We start from the raw sequence: 25,524 nt of genomic DNA, 5'->3' as shown, positions 1-25,524 counted from the left end.
AAATTGCAGGATCACTTTATCATTTGATTGCCAATCTTCGTTTTGTGCCAGCTGACTTAATGTTTCTGAGATTCTTGTGTATCCTTTGGCGGCGTCATGGCTGCTCGTTGCTTTTGCCCTTGTGACTGTGGCTGATCTTTTGCCGTTTTGTCATCTTGAGGCTTCGTGGATGCCTCGACCTCTTGTTCTCTTAGTTGTTCTAACTTTGTGTTGTCCTCTTGTTTAGGACTCACTATCCTTTTGGGCTCTGGCTCTTGCTCTTTGTACTGCCTGTTGTGCCAATTCAACTACTTCTCTTTGTTCAGGCTCTGCCTCTTTTGTGTGTCAGCTTTTGTGGCTTTGCTTGTTGGTGAAGGTGGTGGACTCGGCATGGGGTGATCATGCTCTTCAGAAACGAGTGAAGAAGGGCGGGGAGACACCTCACCCTGATCATGTTGTGCTGCTCCTTGTTTAGTTGTTTCCTCTGCTTGCTTTTGCTGTTTTGCCACCTCTTTCACTTTTCTAGCCGCTTCTTGGGCTTCCTTCAGCTTCAAGGCTTCTACTTCTTGATACATCTTTTCCAGGGATTCCGTGGGATCTTCAGCTTACTTCCTGGTATGATGCTTGGTTCTTGGTCCTTTCACCTCAATGGGTACCCACTTTGCTGGGTCCTTGGCTTGTGCTTGGTGGCTACATTCGTAAGATTTCTTTTCTATTTCAAAGCAGGCTTGCTTTTGTATAGGTTCCTTTTGGTGTGCTGCCACGGCTTTTCTCTTCATTTCCTCCCGTCGTGCTCTCTTTTCCTCGTTATCTAGCTTTTACTATTGTGTCTTTTTGGCGATCTTTCAGCAAACTCTTCATCCAGCTTATATGATCTCTTGGAAGACCTTGTAGCTCAAGGAGAAGGTTGTGCTAACACTATCCGAGTGTTTTGATCTGGGGTAGGTGGCAAGTTGTCGGCCATGCCGATGGCATGGTAAGAAATCCTGGTCAAAACCTCTGGTGCTCATCTCCCAAGTATGTGATTTTCCCTTCTTTCTTTGTCCCCTTCGATTTGGACAAAACATATTTTCCATGGTCAATTGGTTGCCTAGTGGTTGATTTGAGAACTTGCGTAAAGGTTGTGTCAACGGCATGATTTGGTGATGTATACCTTGGTGGTCTTTTGGCAAGGAAGTGGAAATGTTGATGGTACAACCTTGCGGGCTGTCCACCTGTTTGTGGATGAGGTTGGCAAATGTCACAGCGGTGGTTTCCATGGTGAAAGTACCTGCCATCTTCTATCTGTTTCCCTCATTGTCATTCTTTCTGTTGGCACTCTGAGTGCTTCTGCCACTATATCCTTGGTAATCACTACTTCAACTTTATTACTTTGTGGGTAAAAAATCTGGGTTGTTCCATCTTCTTTGATCATGGATAAAAGCTCATAAGCCTTTTGGAAGTCCACTCCACACGGCTCTTGTTCATAGAAATCTCTGAGTCCTAGCCTTCAGTTTTCTTCTTTGGTCTTGCGATTTGCAGAGACATCATAAACTTCCTTTGGTAGAAGTTGCAGCTCTACCTGAGGTCCTTCCTCGCTCTTGAATCTACTGGTGAACACTGTGTTGTTATGCTCTTCAATCTGTTCTCTTGAAAGATACGTTGCTTTTGGATTTTGACTTAGTCGGGTCCAGTTGGTATGCTGGTAGCTCTTGCAACTTTTCTTTTTGGTTGAGCTTCTTCTTGGCCTTGTCTGCTGCTTGCATGGCTCCTATTGAGTGAATAGAGTGTCAAAGTTAGTAAATTTGGCAAACTGTCTCTGAAATGTCCTTCAGGATGAAATACTGACAATTTGAGTCCAATTTGCTTCAAATAAATTTTTGAACATGCGTAGATGCATAAAAACATGTAAGGAACAAAATTATAAGTCCAAACAAAAAAATTGCAACAAAGTAAATAATCGCGATTATTTACAGCTAAGTAACTTTTTCAACTTTTTGCAAATTTGACATTACATGCTTGAAGTATATATCAAATAGATACTCTGAGTGAGATATGGGCTCATTTGGATGCATAGGATGAAAATGGTGCCAGATTTAGGCTTTATGTCTCTGAAACAATAGATATAAAGAGATTTTGATATTCTGAGCTCCAAATTTGTTCAAACTTGGCTAGTGGATTTAAGACATCAAGTACTTTGGATGTATGATGGCAAAATTGTAAATTTCTCCCATTTTGGCCAAAAAGTAATTAATCGTGATTATTAACTTTTATACCAAAATAGATCTTTTTTGTACAACTTGGTTCTAGGCATTGAACAGACCTTGTACATTTGATATAAAGGGTGATTTGGATCAATAAATGTGGCTCATAACTCAAAATTTGACTTGCAAAGACTTCTTTGCGTTTTTTGGCAATTTTCCAAGTTATATGTTATCATTTTGGGTCATACTTGAATTTTGGCATGTATTAGGTGTGCACAAGTGATAGGTAATGTGATGATACAATTTTCAAGCAAAAATAGTGCAAAAGTAAATAGTCGCAATTATTTACAGCAGTCACATTTTTCTTGCAAAACTTAAAAATTTTAACCTAAACACATTCTATACATCTAAAAAGTCTGAAATTGAATTTGGTAAAATTTAGTCTTGCCGGAATCACTTTGTGCTTTGTCGACTCTGAAATCTCTCATTTTTGTGACTACACTGCCTGTTGAGTTGGTCAGTCACTTTTGAGGCTTTGGACTTATCCGCAACATAGCCGTGAGGCGACTCATCCAATTTTGGCCCATTTGGAGTCAGTTTGACCACGTATGCTGAATTTGACGCTTTGTAACCTTCGAGCCTTTTTTTTTTTTTGAGGGCTTTGCTTGATTTATTTCTCAAAACCAATCATATACATTGTGTATAGACCTCGTAGGTAAGCTGTCTGTGGAGTCAGAACCCAATTTTGGCATCTGCCAAAAACCTAGATTTTCTACTTGGGAGCCCCTTGACCTTTGCCGACGAATGGTCAATTGTTGCTATAATAGATGTTGGGGCATGCTACAGTTCAAATCTCATCCGATTTGGTTGAACTGACAGGCCGCTATGGTCGATTTTTGGTAGTAGGTCTTCGTGCACTGCTCGGATTCTAAGGTTTTTTTCTAGGGGTTTAGACTAGCTACTGGCCCTACAAAATGGATCATTGATGAGTAAATAACTTACCCCTCATGTCTTGTGCGAGACGGTGCTGAAAATAAATAACTGTAGACTCCGGAAAGGACGCGCGAAAGAGGTCGAAAAGCTCTCTCTCCAAAGGCAACAAGTGGAAATGAAGTGATTTTAGCCTACCTTGGGTATCTATACTCGGACTTCCCGAACCAATTTTTCTCAGATTCCCTTGTTAGTCCTACTAGGCCATGAAATCTATGTTAGACTCAAAAATTTTCCCAATCGGATTCCTGTAGCTCATTCTGCAAGAATTCTGCAAAAGTAGGTATGGCTGCCTAATTTAGGCTTCACGCTTCCATCTGCCGATTTGATTGAAATTTTTTGTGCTTGTTCGTCTTGTCTTTCTAATCACCACCGTGTCTTGAATTTTTCATATGAGCTCCGTTGCTATTTATTATTAATTTTGACCTATATATTGAAAAAATCAAAGAGAATAACAAAATGCCATAAAAAAGCAAAGTAAAACTCCAATAATTAAGAAAATCCATTGAAAAACACAGCTTTACTGTTTTTTGCTGGATTTCTCCATTTTTAAGTCTCAATTTTAAGAAAATGATGAAAAATAACCAAAAAGGACTATTTTTTGATGATTTTCTGATATTATATACACTATTTACACTCATCGGGGAGATATAATCCGTTAAATTTCCCCTGTTGATGATCTATAAGGGCATTATTAGGTAATTTTGCAAAAAATCACACGTTAACATCAAACTTTTTCCTCCCTCTTCAAACATTGCCCTTAATTACTTAGTACTCTTTCACCCCTCCTAGATGGCGTACTCCGGGACGACTGTGTGCATGGGTTGAACAATCTTTTCTATGCATAGATGTGGTTGGCTCTACCATGGTTTGAAGATCAATGCAGTTCAAAACATTATGTTGTGCAAGAGGTGGGTCTTGAGTGATTAACTCATGGGTTTCTGATGTCAAGGCTTGTTGTTGCTGTCTTCCAAAGAGAAAATCTTGTAGCTTGTGTGCTCTTTGCTTGATTGTACCATCAGGATTCTTTAGCATGCTAATTTCCTGAGCTATTGGTAGCAATAATGGTTGTTGTCGAGCTTTTACTTGCCATTGATATCTTTGTTTGTTTTGGTCAGAATGGTGTGGTTGAGGTTTCTGAGACTTAACTCTCCGTTGCTTGATTGGTTTAGCAGTTTGCGGGGAGGGTAAGTGCTCATTTTTCTTCCAAATCCATTTTGTGTTAGGTTCCCTTCTCGGAGAAGTGTGTCTCTGTGTTTTGACCCTTGGAACCGTCTTTGGTTTTGTCGATGATGTTTTGGGCACCCAGATTTGAATCGGCTTGTCCTTAAGTTGTGCTTTTGGTACCCAAATTTTCCTGACTCCTTGCATGCTACATGTAGCATTTACTTTTCGATAGGATGGAGAATATTGATTACTTTATGGTTTGGTCAGCTGATTGCTTCCTTTCCATTCCTCCTTGCTTGGTGCAATTGGAACAATGAGTTGCCTGTCTTTAGGTGCTAGCTTGAGTTGATTTGTATCCGAATCTAGTAAGCATACAAACTGATGAGGACATGAATATCCATGTACTATCACATTCAAGTTGACTACTCCCAATGTTGGTGTTGGGTTCTTGTTGCATCCTTTGATAGTCGCTATTCCTGCTGTCAATGACTGAGTTGTTGCTTTCTTGTACGTGGAATAACTGGCTGTATTTACTCTAGCTCCTGTATCGTTCAACGCATTTGTGCAATGATTGTTGAGCTATACTTTGATGTGAAGGTCCATTCCATCTAGCCATTCATCATCTATTGACACTGCGTCTTTCGGCAATTCCCATTGTTGGTCATCTATTTCTAGTGTGTTGAAGGGAATAGGTATTTGTTGATTCTTGAGAGCAACTTTCCTTTTGAGCACCCGAAGCTGAGCTTCTTCTTGGGATTCATCAATAACCTGCTATCATTTTATCTTCCTTTGCTTGGCTGCATGCATTCTTTCTAGCAATTCATTGTCAGAGGAAAATTGTATTTCTTTAAACGACACTCACTAATCCAATTAGCCATTGGTTCACCATCAAGGGTGGACAACTTAACTGCTCCACTTGGAGATACATCTTCAATGATAAACGGTCCATTTCCCTTTTTCTTAAACTTAGGAATGTGTTGCTTAAGGGAATAGACTAGAACTAAGTCCCCTTTTTTGAAGATTTTTGTAATTAGATGGGAATCAAAAAACGATTTTTGTTTTCGCTTTTGTGCGTAGATGTGAGCTATAGTTGTTAGCCTTTGCTCATTTAGATTCTCTAAATCTTCAAGTCTTTCTGAAAACTCATGTCCAGTCCACTTGATATCCTTTGTTACCCTTAGTGTCCACAATAGAAATTCTATTGGCAGTATGGCATCAAGACCATAAACAAGGTTAAAGGGTGTAGCATTTAAAGTTGTTTTGAATGAAACTCGATAAGCCCATAGAGCAGCATGGAGATTCATTTCTCAATCTGTTCTTTTTTAACTAACCACTTTAGTCAATACCAAGCTAAGAATCGTATTAGTATGCTCAGCTTGTCTGTTTGCTTGTGGGTGATAGGGAGCTGATTTGTTATGGATGACCATAAATTCATTAAGCAGATACTCGATTACCTCATTGAGGAAATGAGTTCCCCCTATCACTGACAATTTCTATTGGCTGTCCATATCCCGTGAACACATACTCATATAAGAATGCGGTAGTGGTTCTGGCATCATTCTTTTGAGTTGCTTAGCCTCTGTCCACTTAGTCAAATAATCCGTAGCTACAATTATATATTGAGCTTAGGTTCTATAAGCAGGTGGCTGTATTGGCCCAACAAAGTTTACACCCCATTTTGCGAAAGCTCTAGCTCCCATCATTGGTCTTAAGGGCGTGCTATCTACTCGTGTTGGCATTTTTTATCGTTGACAAGCATCACATCTTTGAACATATTCTTTGGCATCTGCAAAAAGTGTTGGCAACCATATACCTGCCATCAAGATTGCTCTTGCGGTGGTCTCACTAGAAAAGTGACCTCCAACTAATCCGGCATGTGCTTGTTCTATAATCAGAATATATTCGTCTTCATTTACACAAAGACACAGATGTTGATCCTTACCTCTCCAATACAATTGATTTCCTATAAGAGCAAAGTCTCTTGCTTCAGTTTCAATTGCTCTTTGACGGCGTTTACTCATATCCTCAGGAAATGTTCGGGTCGATAAGTAAATGACTAAATAGTTACTCTACTTAGGAACAGGTGACATTTGAAACAATGTTACGTGAGGTATGGTGTTTGTTTTTGACATTGAGGACATTCCTTTACATAAGAGCAAACATCGCTCCTCATAGTTGGCCAAAATACTCCAAGTCTCAAGATCCTTTGCATAGTTTGGTCTTCCGCAAAGTGAAGTCCTACTATGGTAATATATACTTGACTTAGGTATTGGTTTTTCTCTTCAGAATTAATGCATAAGAGCAATATTCCATCTTGGTTTCTTTTGTATAGCCTACCAGCTAGTAATTGATACATAGCCAATTGCTCAATTAGTCCGATTTTAATAGGAAGTGGTATTTGCAAATCCACTTGAGCTATGGTCATCAATGACACCACATGTTTTACCATCAAGGTTTCATTTCTTCGGAGAAAAAATAGGCATCTGGTAGATCATCATCTACTCCTTTAGGTGATTCCCCTGAAACAATCCTTGACAAATGATCTACTCTTTGATGAGTGGTGCCCTTTTTTACAACTTCTGTAAAAATCAAATTCCAGAATAATGATGAACCATCTCACTATTCTTCCTGTGCTGCATGGCTTGTTGACCAAGCACAATAAGGCTTGGTGGTCCACAAATAATACAAAGTTGTTTGCTAATAGTTAATGTCTATACTTTTTTATGGCATAGATCATTCCTAATCCTTCCCTTTTGGTGGTGGTGTAATTCTTTTATGCCATGTTCAACTGTAGGCTAGCATAAGAAATAGGAAAATCAATTTTCTCGTCTCCTCGTTGAGCTAGTATACACCCTATGGAAAATTTGGAAGCATCTACATGTATGTGAGATATCTTATTCCAATCTGGTGCTTTCAATATTGGAGCTGAAGTGAGAGATTTCTGAAGCTTCATGAAGGATTCTTCACACTCCTTAGTCCATTCAAAGTGTGTAATCAAGCTATACATGGGTTTTGCAATTATAGTATACATGTAAATGAACCGTCTGTAATATCCACAATGCCCCACGAAGACTTGTACCCCCTTGACTGTTGTTGGTTTAGGCAAATCAATGATAACATGGATTTTATCCACATCAGTAGCTATGCCATTTTTAGACACTATATGTCCAAGAATTTTTCCTTGTCTACCCATGAATGTGCACTTTTCAAGATTTAGGCAAATCCTATAAAGTCTACATTTTTTGAATACCTTTTTGAGATATTCAAAATGATCATCTCGGATTGATGAATGTACGCATAGATCATCCATGTTTACTTCCAAGAATTTACTTAGATATTCTTTAAAAGTATGGCTCATCAATCTTTGAAATGTGGCAAGAGCATTAGTTAACCCAAAGGGCATAACCCGATAGGCAACAATACCCCATTCTGTTGCAAAAGCAATTTTATGATGATCTTTTGGGTCAACCAAAAGTTGATTGTACCCCGAAAAGCCATCTAAGAAGCTGTAAGCTTCTTTTCTTGCAACTCATTCTAACACATGCTCAGTGATTGGAAGAAGAAAGTTGTCTCTAATGGTAGCTACATTCACTTTCTTGAGGTTGACACACACTCTTCATTTTCCATTATTCTTGGGTACGACCACAATTGGAGACACCCAATATGTGTGTTCAATTTCATAAATGAATTTGGCTTCCTTTAGTTTCTCAATCTCTTCTTTGATCTTCTTGGAAAATGTTTCATTTTATGTGTATGGCTTTTGTCTACTTGGTTTTGCATCATCTCTCATGGGTCACTATGAGAGATCGTGGTGTTTACCGTGGGCCATTACCGCAAAACAAGAGAGAGGAATTCAAAATGAGGAGAGAGAAACCCTTTTGTTGTTCAAGCGGCATTTTACCGCCTGTATTACCGCGTGTATTTCCGCGATTATTGTAGCGCCCATTACCGCTAAGGCCATAGACTCCCTTTCCCCTCCCTCTCCCCCCCGCGGGTTACCATTTAAATCCAATACAACTCAAAATGTATTTACACACTACAACTCCTACACTCTCTAGAATGCTTGCTCACTTCACTTAATCTCTCTTTCACTCTAAAAATTCTATACATAAATCATTGAAGTCACAACAAAACCATTACAAATACTATTCATAAGCACTTAAAGAAACATTTTCAAATTAATCATATACTACACCAAGTGAAAGAATGGAGAGTTTTATTAATTCTCATCTTGTATAAGATCTCTACAAGCACTAGGATCCATATTTAGACCCATAGTATTCAAATCAATAAACAAGTTTAGAGATTCTTCCTCCTCTCGATCACCTCTTGTAGAATCATCATCGCTTTCTCCCTCTTCCTCCTCCTCAAGATGACTATTTGCAAGGCTTGGCTGACCTTCTTCAACTTCTACTACATCTTCCTCTGCATCTTGTGGTGATGGTATGATGGGATCAATTACTGGCTCAATGTCCGTCTCTGCAAAGATAGATCTACCCCGCGGCGTGACTGGAATGAGATACCAAAGTCTTCTTTGATATATACATGGCACATAAAAGACCTGTACGTCACACACAAAGAATAAGCTGATATACATATATTAAATTTTTAATTTAAGTTAATTGCACATAGCCTAAATTACCTGCTCGCAACTACTATGATACACCAAGTTGTCAGTTTTTCCCCGATGGAATTGGGTGGAATCCACCATAATGAGCCCATTTTCATGTCTTTTGACCTCACCCACAAACCATCGGCACTCAAAGAGGAATTTGTGAAAAGATCTGAAATCCACTTTGATTATTCTCTCTATAGTACCACAATATCTGACCTCATCTGTTGTTGTGTCAAAGTTTCCCATCACGCCACAATCATTAGTGGTCCGACGCTCATCGATCTTACGGGTGCGTACAATCACAATGCATAAGAGGTTACATCGCATTTCATTAAGTGATTTGCATACATGCATACATTACATATACACACTCACCTTGCGCAAGCATCCTCTCGCATACTCCCATTCTTTAGGGCTTATTTGTTCTCCTTGTGCTTTGGCATTGGTCATGGCATTATGGATCCACTCTACTTGAATCAAATCAGGATATTTTGCAAGCTCTTTAGGAAAAGGAGGTGCACGTCTACCTCCATGGGACCTCTTCCATGCATCTCTATCCCTTTCTCTAGCTACGCGGGCTTCCAAGTACATATTGACCCATTTGGTCATGATAGTGGCATTGAGTAAACAGCAGTTTTTGACTATGGCATGAAACTCTCTATCCATGACCAAGAGTGAGCCTTTTCCACTGGGAATGGTTGAGTGCTTCCTAGGATCCTCCTCTTCACTCCATAGACGAGGCAATGATGGATCCACTGTGATGAGATACTGTGAGACATACACAAATGTCTCTTGCACCACCCAACCTTCTGCCATGCTCGCCTAAAAACATTAAAACCACATATTTTTTATTAGTAACTCCATAGAGTATAAATGCTATCTATATTGTATTGATTTTACATACCTCTGGTTGTGACCTCAATCTAACAAAATCCTTTAAAGTATTCAAGAATCTCTCCAAGAAGAACATCCATCTAGAGTGAACCACCCCACAAATGGAAATCTCCTCAACAAGGTGAAGCAATAGGTGTATTTGGCTAACAAGGATTGTACGTGGGAATGTATCCTCAATAGCACACACTGCCTCTACTGCTAGCTGATGGGCTACTGGTATGGCTTCTACTTCTATCTCCTTGGAGCTCACAAATCTACAAGGCACAAATAATATAGTAGATGAAAAAAAATTCCATTGTTCATGCATGCACAGCATGATATAGTACTTGAAAAAAACCCATTACCTCACAATCTCACCCACTTTGTATATTGCAGCCTTCACCTTAGTGTCCCCATAACCACTAATAGTTATGGGAAGTACAAAATACAAACAATAAAAACTCTTAGTGAATGTCAACCTATATATAAGGACACATAGACACCACAAACTGTTCTACTCTTACCTGAAGGATTTTATGCCAATCATGGGATTTCAATCCATACAATTGAGTGGAGCCACTCTTTTTTGTAATGATCATCTGCACCACAGTTATGATAGTTTCCCGTTCTTGGCTTAATCATGGGTCTTACCATAGGAGGTCTAACACCTTGATTAGCCATATAGTACATTGGTACAAGATCTAGTAGAGCATAAGTCACAGGTTCTTCCATTGGTGGTGGATGTGAATTATACCAATCTCCTTCTACCATTACTGTAGATGGACTAGGTTCAGCATAGGTTGTAACAGGCATCTATGGCTCCTTCTAAATGCATGTACTTTACAAGCACTGCATTATGTCCTAGATACGGAGGTTGTTAACCTAACACGGATTGAGTATTTCCATACCCATCGGTGGTCTTTGAGTCGGTGCCATGTTAGGCTGGTATCTGTACATGGGTTGTCTGTGTGGCCTCATGGGCACATACTGAACATTCCCATCATACTTTGGTCAGAAATAGCACTCATTGGTCTCATGGTTGGTCCATTTATCCTCAATTTTACACCATTTTTTTTGTCTAATTGGTTGTCCCTATTGAGGTATGCCTTGTCATGGTCCCCTTATAGGTGTGTTTTTCATGTTACTTATCATGTCATTCATCCTTTTGAGCATGTCTTCTATGGCTGAAAGGGGTGCTACAACAGCTGTTCCCACTTGTGTTGGATTAGTGGATGCTATTTTCTCACTTTGGTTATCCTTAGGGACATCTTCTTCATTGAAAATATCACAATTGTCTCCTAAGTCAATAGCTTCTGACACACACTCTTCTAGGGTTGTATGCTTCTTGCTATAGAGTATAGCATGAAGTTCTTTGTTTAGCAGTCCCTCTAGAAACAATGACGCTAGTTGTTCTTCTCTGCAGGTATCTCTAGCCCTGGGCATCTGGCAATATATTGTTTCATTCGAGTTGCACAATCTCTAACAGACTCACCATGTTTCTATTTAAAGCTGTATAACTGAGCTACAGTATTGTGTTTGATCCCTGTTTTGGAACAAGCAGCTACAAATCCTTGAGCTAATGTGTTTAAGTCCATGATTGACCTTGGTGGAATGTTTTGGAACCATGTCAATGATTTTCCTTCTAATGTCATTCCAAACTCCTCGAATTGAGTATGGAAATCGAATATGCATTCTGCTCTTAGCACTTGCTTAAAGCTTGCTAAGTGGTCATATGGATCCCCAGATCCACTCTATTTTCTGACCCATTTTTGAAAATCAGCTGGTCTGACGTGTCTATTTGATTCAACTCCCGGTCTCCTGGCAGTTGGTCTTGTTCTGAGTCCTTCAACCCAGTCTGTTGGAAATAGTGACTCATGTAGCCCTCGACTGGCCTTAGTGTCACCCGGTTTTTTGCGTGATGAGGTGGTTTTTGGTTTCTCAACATTACTCTCAGAAGATCTCTCACGGTGTTCATCTCCTGGAATAGTTTTTGGTCCTTGGCCCAAGATCCAATCCCTTATGGAATATCCTTGATATTTGGTTTGTTCCATCTCCTCAGGAGTCATCATAACAAAGTTTTTATAACAATCCCTAATTAGGTAGACTGTTAGATGTGTTGGCCTCTTTTCTTTTATCTTAAAGATATAGATGATCTTTATGGCCGTCAGTTGTCCTGATTTTGCATGTGAAGTCCATAGGAGATCTTTTACGTTTCTATCCTCGCAAAAATAGACTCCGATCCTAGGATTATTAGTACTTAGCCATTTCAGGGGCTTCAAATCAACTTGATCGTATCCCTCAAATTCTAAAGTTGGTGGCCCTGCTTTTGCAGCCATATCTGGAATTATGGTGTTTACTTCTAAAACCCATTTGTCTATCACGTCAGGGTCTTCGACTTGTCAATACTGAGTTCTGTTTCAATCCATGTACATTTTTTCTTGTTTGTTTTCCCTGATCTCCTCTTCAAACTCAATACCATGGTCATTAATACAAATAGCATAGTCTTCGTTAGGATCCAGGTAAACCTGAGCTCCATGGCGATTAGTCTTGTAAAAATAAAGTATATTCTTATAGCTCATTGTTTTTTTGGTTTCCGACTGAGTCAAATAGGAAGACAGTTCGGATGTAGAATCAAAAAAAGTGTTTGAGAATTCTTCAAGGATAGTGTGCAAGGAATTGCCTTGATTCACGCTTCCTCCAGTGGATACTCTACTGGAGGTTTCTCCAAGTATGCCTTGATTTCCTAGTACACAACCGGATATGAGGTTCATATAGACTTGTGAAGCCCTGGATAGAGTACTTACCTTTGGATTGATTTGTTATTAATTTCTTCCACTTGACAGGATTGCACTTTTTGTCAAGCTACCAATTCCTCGTCTACAACCTGATTCTTGTACAAATTTGATCAAGTTAGCTATCCTTTCACAAAGACATTATAATTTTTGCTAACTATTGTGATTGGCCTATGTGTATCACTCTAGATCGAGCTAATTGAGTCAACCTTTGCAATTTTCAAAGTGGACTTTAGTAAAAATCAAAGGACTAATCTGCAACTCAAAAACTGAGTGAACATGTACCAATTTGGATCCAATTGAACCCAAACTTTCCCGGTGGCCTTGTATTATGTTTATCTAGCACTGTACAAGCTCAAAAGTCAAAATGGGTGGCTCTATGTAGCAGTAGTAAATAATCGCAATTATTTACTTTTGTCAGTTTGGACAAGTTTCAACAAGTTTGGACAAAATCTATTCAAGTTTATCGGTTGTTTTGTGTTTGCAGACTCTGATTTCTAGAATCTAGCCTAAGTCTCACTTTTGTGATCCAAATTTCACCAAAATTTATTTGTGTGGTCTACTTGATATGCTTGACCTTGTGGTATGCTAAAATATGCAAGATTCCCAAATTTTGAAGCAGAGGTAAATAATCGTAATTATTTACTCTGACTATTTTTTTGCAAGTTTTTTGTCCCATTCTTGACACAGATCTGTTAAAGTCTCTAGCCAAGTTTCATCAAGTTTGGACTAATTTTTTGGTCAAATGGTCATCAGTTTTCTGTCCGCAAACTAACTTTGCAATTTTGGTCACACTTTTCAATCCAAAGATCCAAATCTCACCATATTTAGTTTGTGGGCTTATTACAACATGTTAAAACTAGTGGTATGCTAACTTGGTCAAAAAAGTTGAATAATGGGGTAGATGTAAATAATCACGATTATTTACTTCTGATAAATTTTTGCATCTTTTTGGTCAACTGAGCATGGACACATGTCTATCACATCAATACAAGCGTATGAATCAAATTTCATTAAGTTTGGACTATTTTTTTTCCAATTTACACTCAAGTTTCAGAAACTCAGTACAAACTTTAGTTTTTTTCCAATTTGGTGATCCAAATCCAATGTGCCCTTACAAAAGTTGTTTGTACACATGCAATGAGTCACTGGTATCAACCTTGGTTAATTTTGAGCTGAAAGTAAATAATCACGATTATTTACTTTATGCCCAAACTGGAAAAAAAATTGTACTTTTTTCATGAATAGTATTTTCATGAATTGTTTTAAGCCTATGAATCAAGCCAAAACTTCATTTGGCCTAAAATGTCAAGAAAAAGTAAATAATTTGAGTTTTTGCAAACTCTTGAAATTTTTACCTCAAAGTGTCCTTGAAATTACCCACTGGTGCATACAACTTTTAAGCAAACTCTCCAGTCGGATTGAGTGGTTTGGAGTCTTTTTGTGCTATTTCTAGCCGTAGACCTGAAATTCTGCAACCTTAAATACAACCCACAATGATTCTTTTGAATAGAGCAATGTTCTAAAATCCACCTCGGATCCTACTTACCCTACTCCTAGGTTCTCATGCAATGGGATTGTGGAAAGTGTCCACAAACACTCGTTTCCTTGTTTTTTTATGGTTTCCTGAGCATTGATCTTAAGACTTGTCTTGTCTATCAATCATTCTAAAAATCTTAATCTAGTTCTACAATCCTAAAGGCACTCAACAAGTACAGTTACTTCCAAGCTACCTCTACGCAGCAAAAGACGACAATCTTAAGCTATACGATTTCTAAAAGAACGTTTTTACTCTAAGAGATCCTAGAGGAGGTTAAAGGATAACTTCACAAGAAGCTCGTGTTTTTCCCTAGTTTAGGTCTCTTTGATCCCCAGAAATGGCACCAAATGTGGGACGTATGTCTAACCTCACTATCCTATCTTATTGCAGTTTTAGCGAGAACCACGATTAAATTGTCAATCCATGGGATGAAGCTGACTCACTAGTGCATAGAGGCTATAAGAGGTTGTCAATCTCTCAAAAAACAACTAACAACTCGCATCTAACTTAAGCTACACTCAAGTGATTGAAATCACCAAAAGCCAATCGCTCATCGGCAACAAATCACCAAAAGCCAATCGCTCATCGATAAACAAATCACATCCGTTATAGCATCAAATGACATCCAAACGTAATGAAACTTCTTGGACAAGTTTATAAGGCCTAAGCACACATTTTTATGGCCTCAAACTCCACTTTAGGTCAAGTGCCAAAATCGTGATTATTAACAGCAGTGGATTTTTGACCTGGTCGTTTTCGACCCAGAATGCACCTAAATGCTTAGAAATGATGTCCCAATACCCCGCCTATGCTTAGTTTTTTATTTTGAAGTGAAAATTCCTACTTATGATGAAATTAGGCCGCAAGTCGGCGATGTCAAAAGCTACAAAATATTGTTATGTGTTTACGTCAATGCGTAGAGCTCTTATATGCGGTTGTAATGCAACAAACGCGACTGCAATGTGACAACCGTGGAGGGAGTAGGAAGCGCGACAAGGAGAGAACTGAGCGCCGTTAGCTCACCCTGTGTATTTTATTATCCAAAAAACTTACAAAAATTGTCTTTTATACCTTAGCCAAGATTTTTGGTGGTCAAAACTAATAATCTAAGAGCTCTAACTAAAGATAAGTAATGATAGGTTGATACAATCTGGAAGCTTGTAGCTCCGGCTCATCAATTACAAGGTTTATCCAAAAAATAGGAGTTACAATATTCCCGATTTATAAAAAATAATAAGTGTTTTACAATGAGAGCTCTAAAAAATGGTATTCGTGGTATCCGTGTTAGCTTGCTGCTAACACAAGTGCTTTGAAAACTTTCTGTGGCCAAGTGGTTGCATGTATGGACCTCTACCCTATTCATTTTTTCTCGCTCTATTGAAATGGATGTTGTGATCTATGGTTCTTGAATTTTTTATGAAGTCTTAAGTGCTATTCTAACCTATGTATATAAAAAGGGTGTTTAAGGTGATGATGGCCCAAAGCCTATCAAGTGGATCTAAAGTGTTGAAAATTGGTAGAAAGTCCCTAACAAAGCTAGCCCAATGCCTGTAAAGTGGATCTTAATTGATGGATAGTGGTTGAAAGTACCCAACAAGTGCTAGCCCAATGCCTGTAAAGTGATCTGAAGTGTTAGAAACTGGTAGAAAGTCCCTTAAAAAAGCTTTCCACGTGCCTATTAAGTGGATTTTAAGTGCTGTAAAGTGGTGGAAAGTCCCTAGCAAGTGCTAGCCTTTCTTTTGTCAAGTGGATTTAAAGAGCTAGAAAGTTGTAGAAAGTCCCTAACAAGTGCTAGCCCGGTGCCTGTCAAGTGGATCTATAGTGCTGGAAAATGGTGGAAAGTCCCTAGCAAGTGCTAGCCACAAGTCCCTAACAAGTGCTAGCCCAGTGCATGTCAAGTGGGTCCAAAGTGTTGGAAAGTCCCTAAAAAGTGCTAGCCCAGCTCCTGTCAAGTGGATCTAAAGTGTTGGAAAGCGCTAGAAAGTCCCTAACAAGTGCTAGCCTAGTGCTTGTCAAGTGGATATAAAGTGTTGGAAAGTGGTGGAAAGTCCCTAAAAGGTGCTATCCCATTGCCTGTCAAAAGACACTTAAGTGTTGGAAAGTGATGGAAAGTTGCTAACAAGTGATAGCTAGTGCCTTTCAAGTGAATGTAAAGTACTGAAAAGTGGTGGAAAGTCTCTAATAAGCTGATCACATATATAGAGCTTACAAGTTCTCCTATAGGGGCATGCTATTATAGATTTTTTCAAATACATCAGTTGACAGCTCATATACATTAGTCTCCCCTTCTATTGGGCACATTGGGAGCTTGATGCATCACACTAGGTCAGAGGGGATCACTATGTATAAATTGTGTATATCACGTGCATTCAAAGACTATTTTTAAAACCCCTTATTTGTGAATTTATGACAAACAAAATACACCCTTTTCCTATTACGAATTTGTAAATTTGTTTCGCAATCTCATTTATGGTACCCCTCTGTATGTAAAAATGTGAGAAAAAATAATAATAAATGACCCCTTCTGTTGCACCCACGTGATAGTCACATATTATTAATAAGTGACCCCCCCCCCCCCAAGGAGTAGATAAGGGTAGTGGTATTGTTGTCTAAAAACACATAGGTACTATCTCGCCCATTTACCTTGTCATAAAATAGTCCCTCAACAACAAATGATTTGTTCTGTATATGGTTGTGCCAGTCATCCCTTTCATAGCTCTTAGTCAAGCGCTTTGTATTAGTGCACTTGAGGATGTAGAAGTCTGCTTTTGGCTCCTCTATAGCCAATGAAAAGTTTTGGACAACCACGAAGCATCATTGAGGTTGTTGTGGTGGCCAGCATATATGGGGGCATATTCATCCTCATCATCGTTGGATGCTACACTATCGTTTTTGTCCCTAACTATGGGTTTTATTTGCAAGTACTCCCAGCCCTCCACATGGTCTTTGTTTTCTCATCTCCTCCATTGACCTTTCATGCATGCATGGCAAAAGCAAGACAATAGTCTGCACCTTAGCTCATACATATTTGATTAGCTATAGCCATTGACACAATGAAAATATCAAGCCCCTTTGATTTGCATGCAATCCCACTCTGTGTCTCTATGAAATAACCAAGCTTGAACTCCAGAATAAATGATTGACTTTCTTGATTTTCTGTGGTTCTTGTTTCTAAAGGGTTGCATTGAGGTATGTGACCATAGTTGAAGCATTATGCAACACCCATCCGTCAGGTTTTAGATGCTCATGTGTGAGTGCTCTTTTTTGCACTGCACCAGCCTCATCATGTTCACACTTCCCATGGCTAGAAGCAAAGAAGTTGTGCATCATATTGATGCCAGTCATATTGAAGTAGTGGGCTACAAAATAGAATGGTCATCTTGCTTTAAACTGTGAAGCGGCACCGTCATACCAAACCCAGTGTCGCTTGACACTATAGCCTTGACGTTTTTGTCAATCATTATGTAGCAAAAACCAATGTTGCACAAACAAAGTGTCATGCATCTTGTCATCAATAATGTAGAAGTGGATCATCTTTTGAATGGCACCAAGCACATCACGTAAGTATGAAATGTGAACCAAAATTGTGATCTAAGTTGAATACCAATGCATTGATTGAATCTCACTCAGCACCTTGAAGGAGTAATTCTCTAAAAAATCCACTATAGACATCACTACATTGTCAGTAAATTTATCCAAACACTCCTTGAAGTATTGAGCTTGCCATTTGTACTTGTAGTTGTGTTTGATAAAGTTCCCAATTTTCTTTCAGGCAAGGAAATGAAACTCATCAGATGAGGTCTTTTTGAACTTTTCTTGTATCTGTCTTGTCTACGTCTTGTATAGGAACATCCTCAAAAAGCTACACAATCATCAAAGAGATGACATTAGTGTGTTCATGTGGACACAATGAGAGCCTTTCAATACCACAGTGTTGGCATGTTCCCAAAATACATTTTCTATTGTGATAAGAACAGTCAATGGGATTTGGGTACAATACAGACTCCCATTGGTCTGCTAAACTCGGAATGTGGCACTTGATGCTATACACTACGCTATCTCACCATGGGGTCTTCAAACAACGCACCTACAAAAGCATGACTTTCCATGTAACCCACATCTTCCTTGGTGCATCTTATTGAAGGCTTCCTTAAGGTAGACAAGCTGAACATGGTATTCACAGCAACAATGTTATTGTCCTTCATCTTGTATACAAAGTATGGCTCCCTCAAAGCATCTGAGGGATATCTCTATGTTAAGATGGGCCTCTTGGAACCGCAGGTAGAAGTTTCTCTGTAAGCATAGCAAGACACATTTGGGTACCTTTGACATGCTTTTGGAGCTAATTGAAAGCCCTCAAAAGCGTGTCAAAACACACAGATTCAATCACAAGCACATAAAACTAATTGGCAGCACTTGAAGGAACATGGAAGCACTTCAGAGCACTTCAAATTACTCAAAATCACTCATAGAAGCACCCTGAAGCACTTAGAGTCTTTCTAAAACACCTAGAGAGTAATTTAAAGCACTCGAAGGCACTTAGAAGCAGATAGAGTCACTTGCAAGCACTCAAAGTCACTTAGAATCACATAGAGTCACTCACAAGAACTTGAAAGAAATAAGACTCATAATCATCCATGAGCACATACAAGCACTCTGAAGCACTTGGGATCACTTATGACCTCTTGAAAGTACTCATTAGTATTTTGAAGCATGCCTTTGGAAGCCCCTGAGAGAACTTAGAAGCATTTATAAGCATTTTGAAGCACTTGACATATGTGGAAATCACTAAGAAGCATTCAAAAGTACAAATATACTTAAAGCACTCTAAGAAACTTGAAAGCACTCATAATCTCTCCAAGGCACTTAGAAGCACATAGAGGTCCTTCACAAGCACTTGAAAGTAATTAGAATCACTTGGAAGCACTAGAAAACACTTGGAGTGCATTACAAAGCACGTAGAAGCAGTCTGAAGCATTTTGAAGCACTTGGAATTACTTTGAAGCACTTGACCAACTCAGAATCACCCATGAGCACATACAAGCAATCTGAAGCACCTAGGATCACTTATGAACTCTTGAAAGCACTCATAATTATTTTTAAGCAAGCACTTGAAAGCACTTTGAAGCGTTTATAAGCACTTTGAAGCACTTGACAGATGTGGAAAGCACTTAGAAGCGTTCTAAAATATGAGTGTACTTAAAGCACTTGGAGGCACTCAAAAGCACGTAAAAGCTCTTAGAGACACATGTAAACACTTATAAACCTCTCAAGAACCATAAAGCACTTGCAAGCCTTGAGAGACATATGTAAACACCTACAAACATCTCTCAAGCACCATAGAGTAGGGGCAAGCACTTTAATGCATGGACAAGCATTAGAAAGCTCTATCAAAAACCATAAAGATTGGTAAATTATTGGAATGCACTAAAAAGCATTTGGGTCCGCTTGGAGGCGGTTGAAAGCACTCAAAGACTCAGAAGCACTTGAAAGTACAACAAACTATAATGGAGTAACGTACACATGAAAGAAATTAAGAGATTGGAGGCACCTTCAAGATTGATAAAGCATTTGGAAGGGATTCCAAGCACAGAGTAAAGCATTATGACACTCTCACATGTTTGGGGTGATATACCTGAGGCAAATTGAGTAGATGCATTGGATGCAATACATGTGCACTCTTGCCTATTCTCTTTTGAACAACATCTTTCTTGTTTGCGGAGATGCGGGTTTCCACCGTCCAAAATTGAAACACAATTTTCCTAACTTCAGTCACTATGATGCTTTCTCTATGCACTTGACGGTGACAAGCGTCTAAGAGAAGTGATCCTTCCTCCGCATCATGATGAAGCCAAAAATTTGTAGCAATGACATTTCCTCGGTGCAATCCTAAAGCCTTGGCAACATCTCTATTGCTCATTTGATCAACACCACCACCCACTCCATTTATGCATGCCATGATAGTAGCCCGTTTCAAAAACAACTCAATATTTGAATGGGGTGTCTTCACTTCATATAATGTATGATGAATGTTAGAGAAAATAACTCTCTCAATTGTCTCCGACATGTGTTGCAAAACTAAGAATGTTGGATGAATGAGGAGTTTTTGCAAGGAATCAAACAACACCAACTTGATCAAAAATTGGCATAGGTGGCAACAATTGCGGCAGCTACCACTAATGTGATTTGGAATTTTGACACTTTTTGCAGCTTCTCTATCACTTGTAGAGTCTTTTACACCTATGAGTGTCTTGAGGTTTTGGAGTTTGACTTGTCAAAAGGCACTTTATTTCTCTAGGTCTGATCACTTAGCCAATTTTAGCTGGTTCTACCCAATTTTTCAACTTTTCGACCTGTGGAAAGTGGATTTGGGCTTGGATATCCTGCTGGTATTCTCTGGAGATGAAAAATTGATAGGTGGTAGCATCCACTAATATCTGTTTCCTATCCAACCAATCCTTGTAAGTTCCTTACTTGCGGGGCTTTCCAATGACACCATGTATCACTCAAAATGACCACTTTTTGACCTCTATCCAAAGTTTTAAGTCCAATTTAGCCAATTACTACAGGACCTACTCTAACTCATAGCTAATGACTTAAACAACAACTAACATTTCTAGATATGTCCCCCTAGACTATATGCAAGTGCACAAATAATAATTCCTCAATTCACATATCCCATTCTCAAGTTATGCACACTTCTTGCCTATTCAGTCACTTTACTGCCAAAAGTTGCAATATGGCATCCGAAAGCAACTTTGGCTGGTCTAAGCGACATCAAAACTTAATTTTAGCCTAACTACTAATCTTAAATTCATCCTAAACAACAAAATAACAAAATATTAAACAAAACAAAGTGATAGCAAGGTAGATGATAGAAATTGTTTTGAATCAAGTCCCAACTCACCACAACTACCTACCAAACACAAATTACAACAAGACTCATATCCTGGCCTCAATGCATGTAGGAAGGTGTTGTAGCACGACCTAATCGTAACCCACCTAAAATTATAAAATTCGTGGATCGGTAACCTGGATAGGGCATGGACGCACGAGCATCGATGAATAGAAATAGAGGATTCAAGAGAATACCTCACCAATGCAAGTAGAGATTAGCCATGGCAAGACTAACTCTAAACATACTCTAATCACTAATCAATCAACTCCTACACACATCAACTCCACCAAAGTCCAACTTGCCAATCTTATGGAGTCACAAGAATACAGTCGACACAAGCATCAATGATCAAAGCACACACTAATTGCATTGAAGTTGGCCTTCCCAATCTTCACATGCCAACCAAGTTACTCTAAACACATCATACACAAGTGGCATTGAGATCAAGGCTCTTAAACCTTCACACGCTTAAGCACACAATTAGGCACAAACTCTAATGACATGACCACGAGTGCACACACACTACACTAATCAAGAGAATTAGAGAAGTAATCAACTAATTGAAATACTATTTAAGATCAAATCAAGAAGTACATACATCTCTCAAATTGAGAATAATGAGAGTGTAATACTACCTCATGACATAATGAAATGTAGAGAAGATAAGACTAATGAGAAAATATGGATTAGATTAATCAAGCTTCTCTAATTACAATGGATTATTCCTAGCCTCTTAAGCGTGGGCTATGCCAACCATAGAGTTAACCCCCCCCCCCCCCCCCCCCCCACCCCTTCCTAATTTGGCACACGTCCTCGTGTGCCAGTGAAGCACAACATGGTGACATGGTAGAAAGCAAGTCCATTGAAGAAATGTTGAGCTGCAAAACATAAGAACAAGTAATGAGCATCAAAGGCCAACAAGGATAAAAACATGAAGTACAATGAACAATCATGCAAAGTGAATTTTTTGCTTCTAAAAGATGGTGAATCATAGTCAAAAACTAGACAACATAAAGCAAAAAAGACACCTTAACTATTATGAAGATTAAACCACTTGAAATTTTAGTTTTATGCATGAAACACAAGCAATCAATTATGACCCTAGGTTAATGCAACTTCATAAACCTATTAGCCTAAAAACTATGTGACCAATATTAATAAATCATTCAAGTCTATCATGTCTATGGGCTACAAAAAAGCTCCTAAACTATTAGTACATTTTCAAAGCTCCTAATCTACTAGTACATTGTCAAAGCTTTTTGAAGCTCATGGAAGTTTTGTTTTTGTCATTCATAGAAAAAAGTAAAACACAATACAAGGCTTCCACCCCAAGGCAAGTCTAGGTGCGACTCTCGGCTTCTTGAACCCAGAAGGTGTTCCAAAGGCCTACTAGCCTACCAAGGCAACGACTAACCCCTATTAGCCCGGGGCATCGGTTTAGGGTCTTGACCAAGAGAGCCAAGGTGATTCCCCTCACCTGCCAAGTGCCAACAAGGCACTAGGCCTCACATAGACACAACATAACATAGAGAGTTTCTTTTCATGTGTCTAGTAGCATTTTTGCTACTTTTTCTTGACACTTTGTTGCTTCATTGTTTCATTTTTTAGCACTTTTTTATCGCTTCCTGAAGGAGTACGAGCGGAAGTGCGACGCGAGAGAGAGTGCGAGAAGAAGAGCACGACGATATGGTGAACTCGCTCTACTGTAATGTGTAGAGCATAGTGAGTTCTTATTAGGTTTTTACAAAAGAATATGTGTACATACCTGGCGGCCCGCCCACTTACCTGGGCGACCACATTGGGCTTTATACCCCAACAACCTCCCACTTAAAGTCCAATGTGGTACTTTAAGTGTGAGAGAAGCTACTATACAAGCTAATATACAAGAGATGTAGAGAAGTGATGTACTACCCTACACCTAACTGCTTGCGAAAATGCGCAAAGCTCTCTGAGGGAAGTCCTTTTGTAAGTAGATCAGCAGGATTTTCTGTGGTGTGAACTTTGACAAGCTGAAGTTGCTTATCCTCGAGCATTTCCCTGATGAAATGATACTTCACATCCACATGCTTTGTCTTTGAGTGATAAACTGGATTGCGAGCCAATTGTATAGCACTTTGACTATCACAATATAACACAGGCATCTCTTCTTTGATTCCCAAATCTGTTACTAGTCGATTAAGCCAAATTGATTCTTTGCATGCCTCTGATGCTGCAACATATTCAGCCTCTGTAGTAGATTGAGTAACACAATCTTGTAGTCTAGAACGCCATGATACTGCTCCACCAGCAAATGTAAAGACATACCCTGACGTAGACCTTCGGTTGTCTAAGTCACCTGCATAATCTGAGTCTGTAAAACCCTTTACACTTAGCTCCTGACTCCCATAGCATATACGCATACTCTTTGTAGCTTTCAGGTATCTCAATATTCCTTTCACTGCCTCCCAATGTTTCTTGCCTGGGTTTGACATGTATCGACTTACTACTCCCACTGCAAATGCAATGTCTGGGCAAGTAGCAATCATTGCATACATCAAACTACCCACTGCAGACACATATGGAATCTTATCCATTTCAGCCTGTTCTTCCTCAGACACAGGAAAATCTTGTTTGCTAAGTTTCACATATGGTGGCAATGGAACACTCAATGCCTTTCCCTTCTCCATATTGAAACGTTGCAAAACCTTGTCAATATACTCTGTTTGAGATAACCAAATCAACTTCTTTGATCTGTCTCTCTCAATGTGCATACCAAGTATATGACTTGCCTCACCCATGTCTTTCATGTCAAACGATTTTGTCATCTTTGACTTCAAAGCTGAAATTTCTTCCAAGTGCTTGCCAGCAATCAACATGTCATCCACATACAAAATAAGGATCAACCAACTACCATCCTTAGCCTTCTTTGTATATAGACAGTAATCGAACTCACTACGCTTGTAGCCTTGAGAAAGCATAAACTTGTGGAATTTATGGTACCATGCCCTCGGTGATTGTTTTAAGCCATAAAGACTCTTTAACAACTGGCATACCCAATCTTCCTTGCCTTTCTCAACAAACCCTTCAGGCTGCTGCATGTAAATTTCCACATCTAAATCACCATGCAAGAATGTTGTCTTGACATCCATTTGGTGCAACACCAAATCTAATATGGCAACCAATGCAAGAAAGCATCTCAATGTAGTCATCTTGGCCACCGGAGAGAAGACTTCATCAAAGTCAATGCCTTGTTCTTGCTTAAAGCCCTTGGCAACAAGCCTTGCTTTGTACTTTGGCTGACTATCATGAGCGGTGATCTTATACCTGTAAACCCATTTACAAGGTAGAGCCTTTTTGCCCTGTGGTAATTTAACTAGCTTCCATGTCTTGTTTTTATGCAGAGCTGTCATCTCTGACTGCATGGCCAATTGCCAATTCCCGGAGTCCTTCATTTGCAGTGCTTCCTTGTAACATGAAGGCTCATTTCAATCAGTCAACATGACATAGTTCATAGATGGAACAAACCTATCAGGAGGTCGCGTGACACGTCCAGACCTACACACAATAGGTGGATCAGGCTCAGCCACAACCTGTGGTTCCACTCTATCCTGTCCTTGCTCCTCTTGAGCCCTGACATTTTGTCTTGCACGTGCAGGTCCATCTTCTTGGAAGACAACTCTTCTAATCTCCTCAACCCTCTCTGGTTTAGAATGATATTTGGATTCATTAAAGTGAACATCATTGCTGCGGACAACCTTTCTAGATTCGGGATCCCAAAGTCTGTACCCCATCTCACCAGAATTAACATAGCCTAGAAAGATGCACTTTCTACTCTTTGGCTCAAGTTTGTTCCTAAATTCCTTTGGAACGTGAGTATATGCCTCACAGCCAAAGACTCTGAGATGCTTGTATGAGGGCATTTTGCCTGACCATACCATCTCTAGCACTGAATCCTTCTGCAAAACCTTGCTAGGAGATCTATTTACAAGATGAACAGCTGTTGATACAGCTTCAGCCCAAAACCCATTTGGCAGCTGTGCATTAGACAACATACTTCTGACCTTCTCTTGTATGGTCCTATTCATCCTCTCAGCAACACCATTTTGAGGAGGATTGTAAGGAGCAGTAAGTTCACGTTTTATACCTTTTGACTCACAAAAGTCTTGAAAGGCCTTTGAAACATACTCTCCACCATTGTCAGTGCATAAGCATTTAAGCTTCTTGCCACTCTGATTCTCCACAAGTGTCACAAACTTTTTGAAAACACTAAACACTTCATCCTTGTGCTTGAGAAAGTAAACCCATACTTTCCTCGAGTAATCATCTATAAATGTCATAAAGTAAGAAGCTCCCCCTAGAGATAGGTTAGGCATAGGTCCACACAAATCACTATGAACAAGTGCCAACTTTGTATCTCTTCTACTGCTTCTATGCTTATGTGGCTGCTGTGTTTGCTTACCATACAGACAATGTTCACAGAATTCAAAATCATTAAATGAAAATCCAGG

The 25,524-nt window shown here is 39.3% G+C and overlaps 1 protein-coding gene across 1 annotated transcript in view; it reads right to left on the bottom strand.

The window, feature by feature from the left end:
* Positions 1–287: 287 nt before the first annotated feature.
* The window catches only part of LOC147428302 (uncharacterized), a 71,615-nt gene continuing 46,378 nt past the window's right edge, over positions 288–25,524 (bottom strand). Inside the window, exon 3 of the mRNA XM_086496827.1 lies at positions 288–554. Within this exon, the coding sequence (XP_086352953.1) occupies positions 288–554 (267 nt within the window). The remainder of the gene's footprint in view (positions 555–25,524) is intronic.

Source organism: Adiantum capillus-veneris, chromosome 23 (genome assembly GCF_014529385.1).
Source record: "Adiantum capillus-veneris isolate H3 chromosome 23, ASM1452938v2, whole genome shotgun sequence".
Lineage (NCBI taxonomy): Eukaryota > Viridiplantae > Streptophyta > Polypodiopsida > Polypodiales > Pteridaceae > Adiantum > Adiantum capillus-veneris.
The sequence above is the reverse complement of the archived record's forward strand: the minus strand, read 5'-3'. Positions and strand labels throughout refer to the sequence as shown.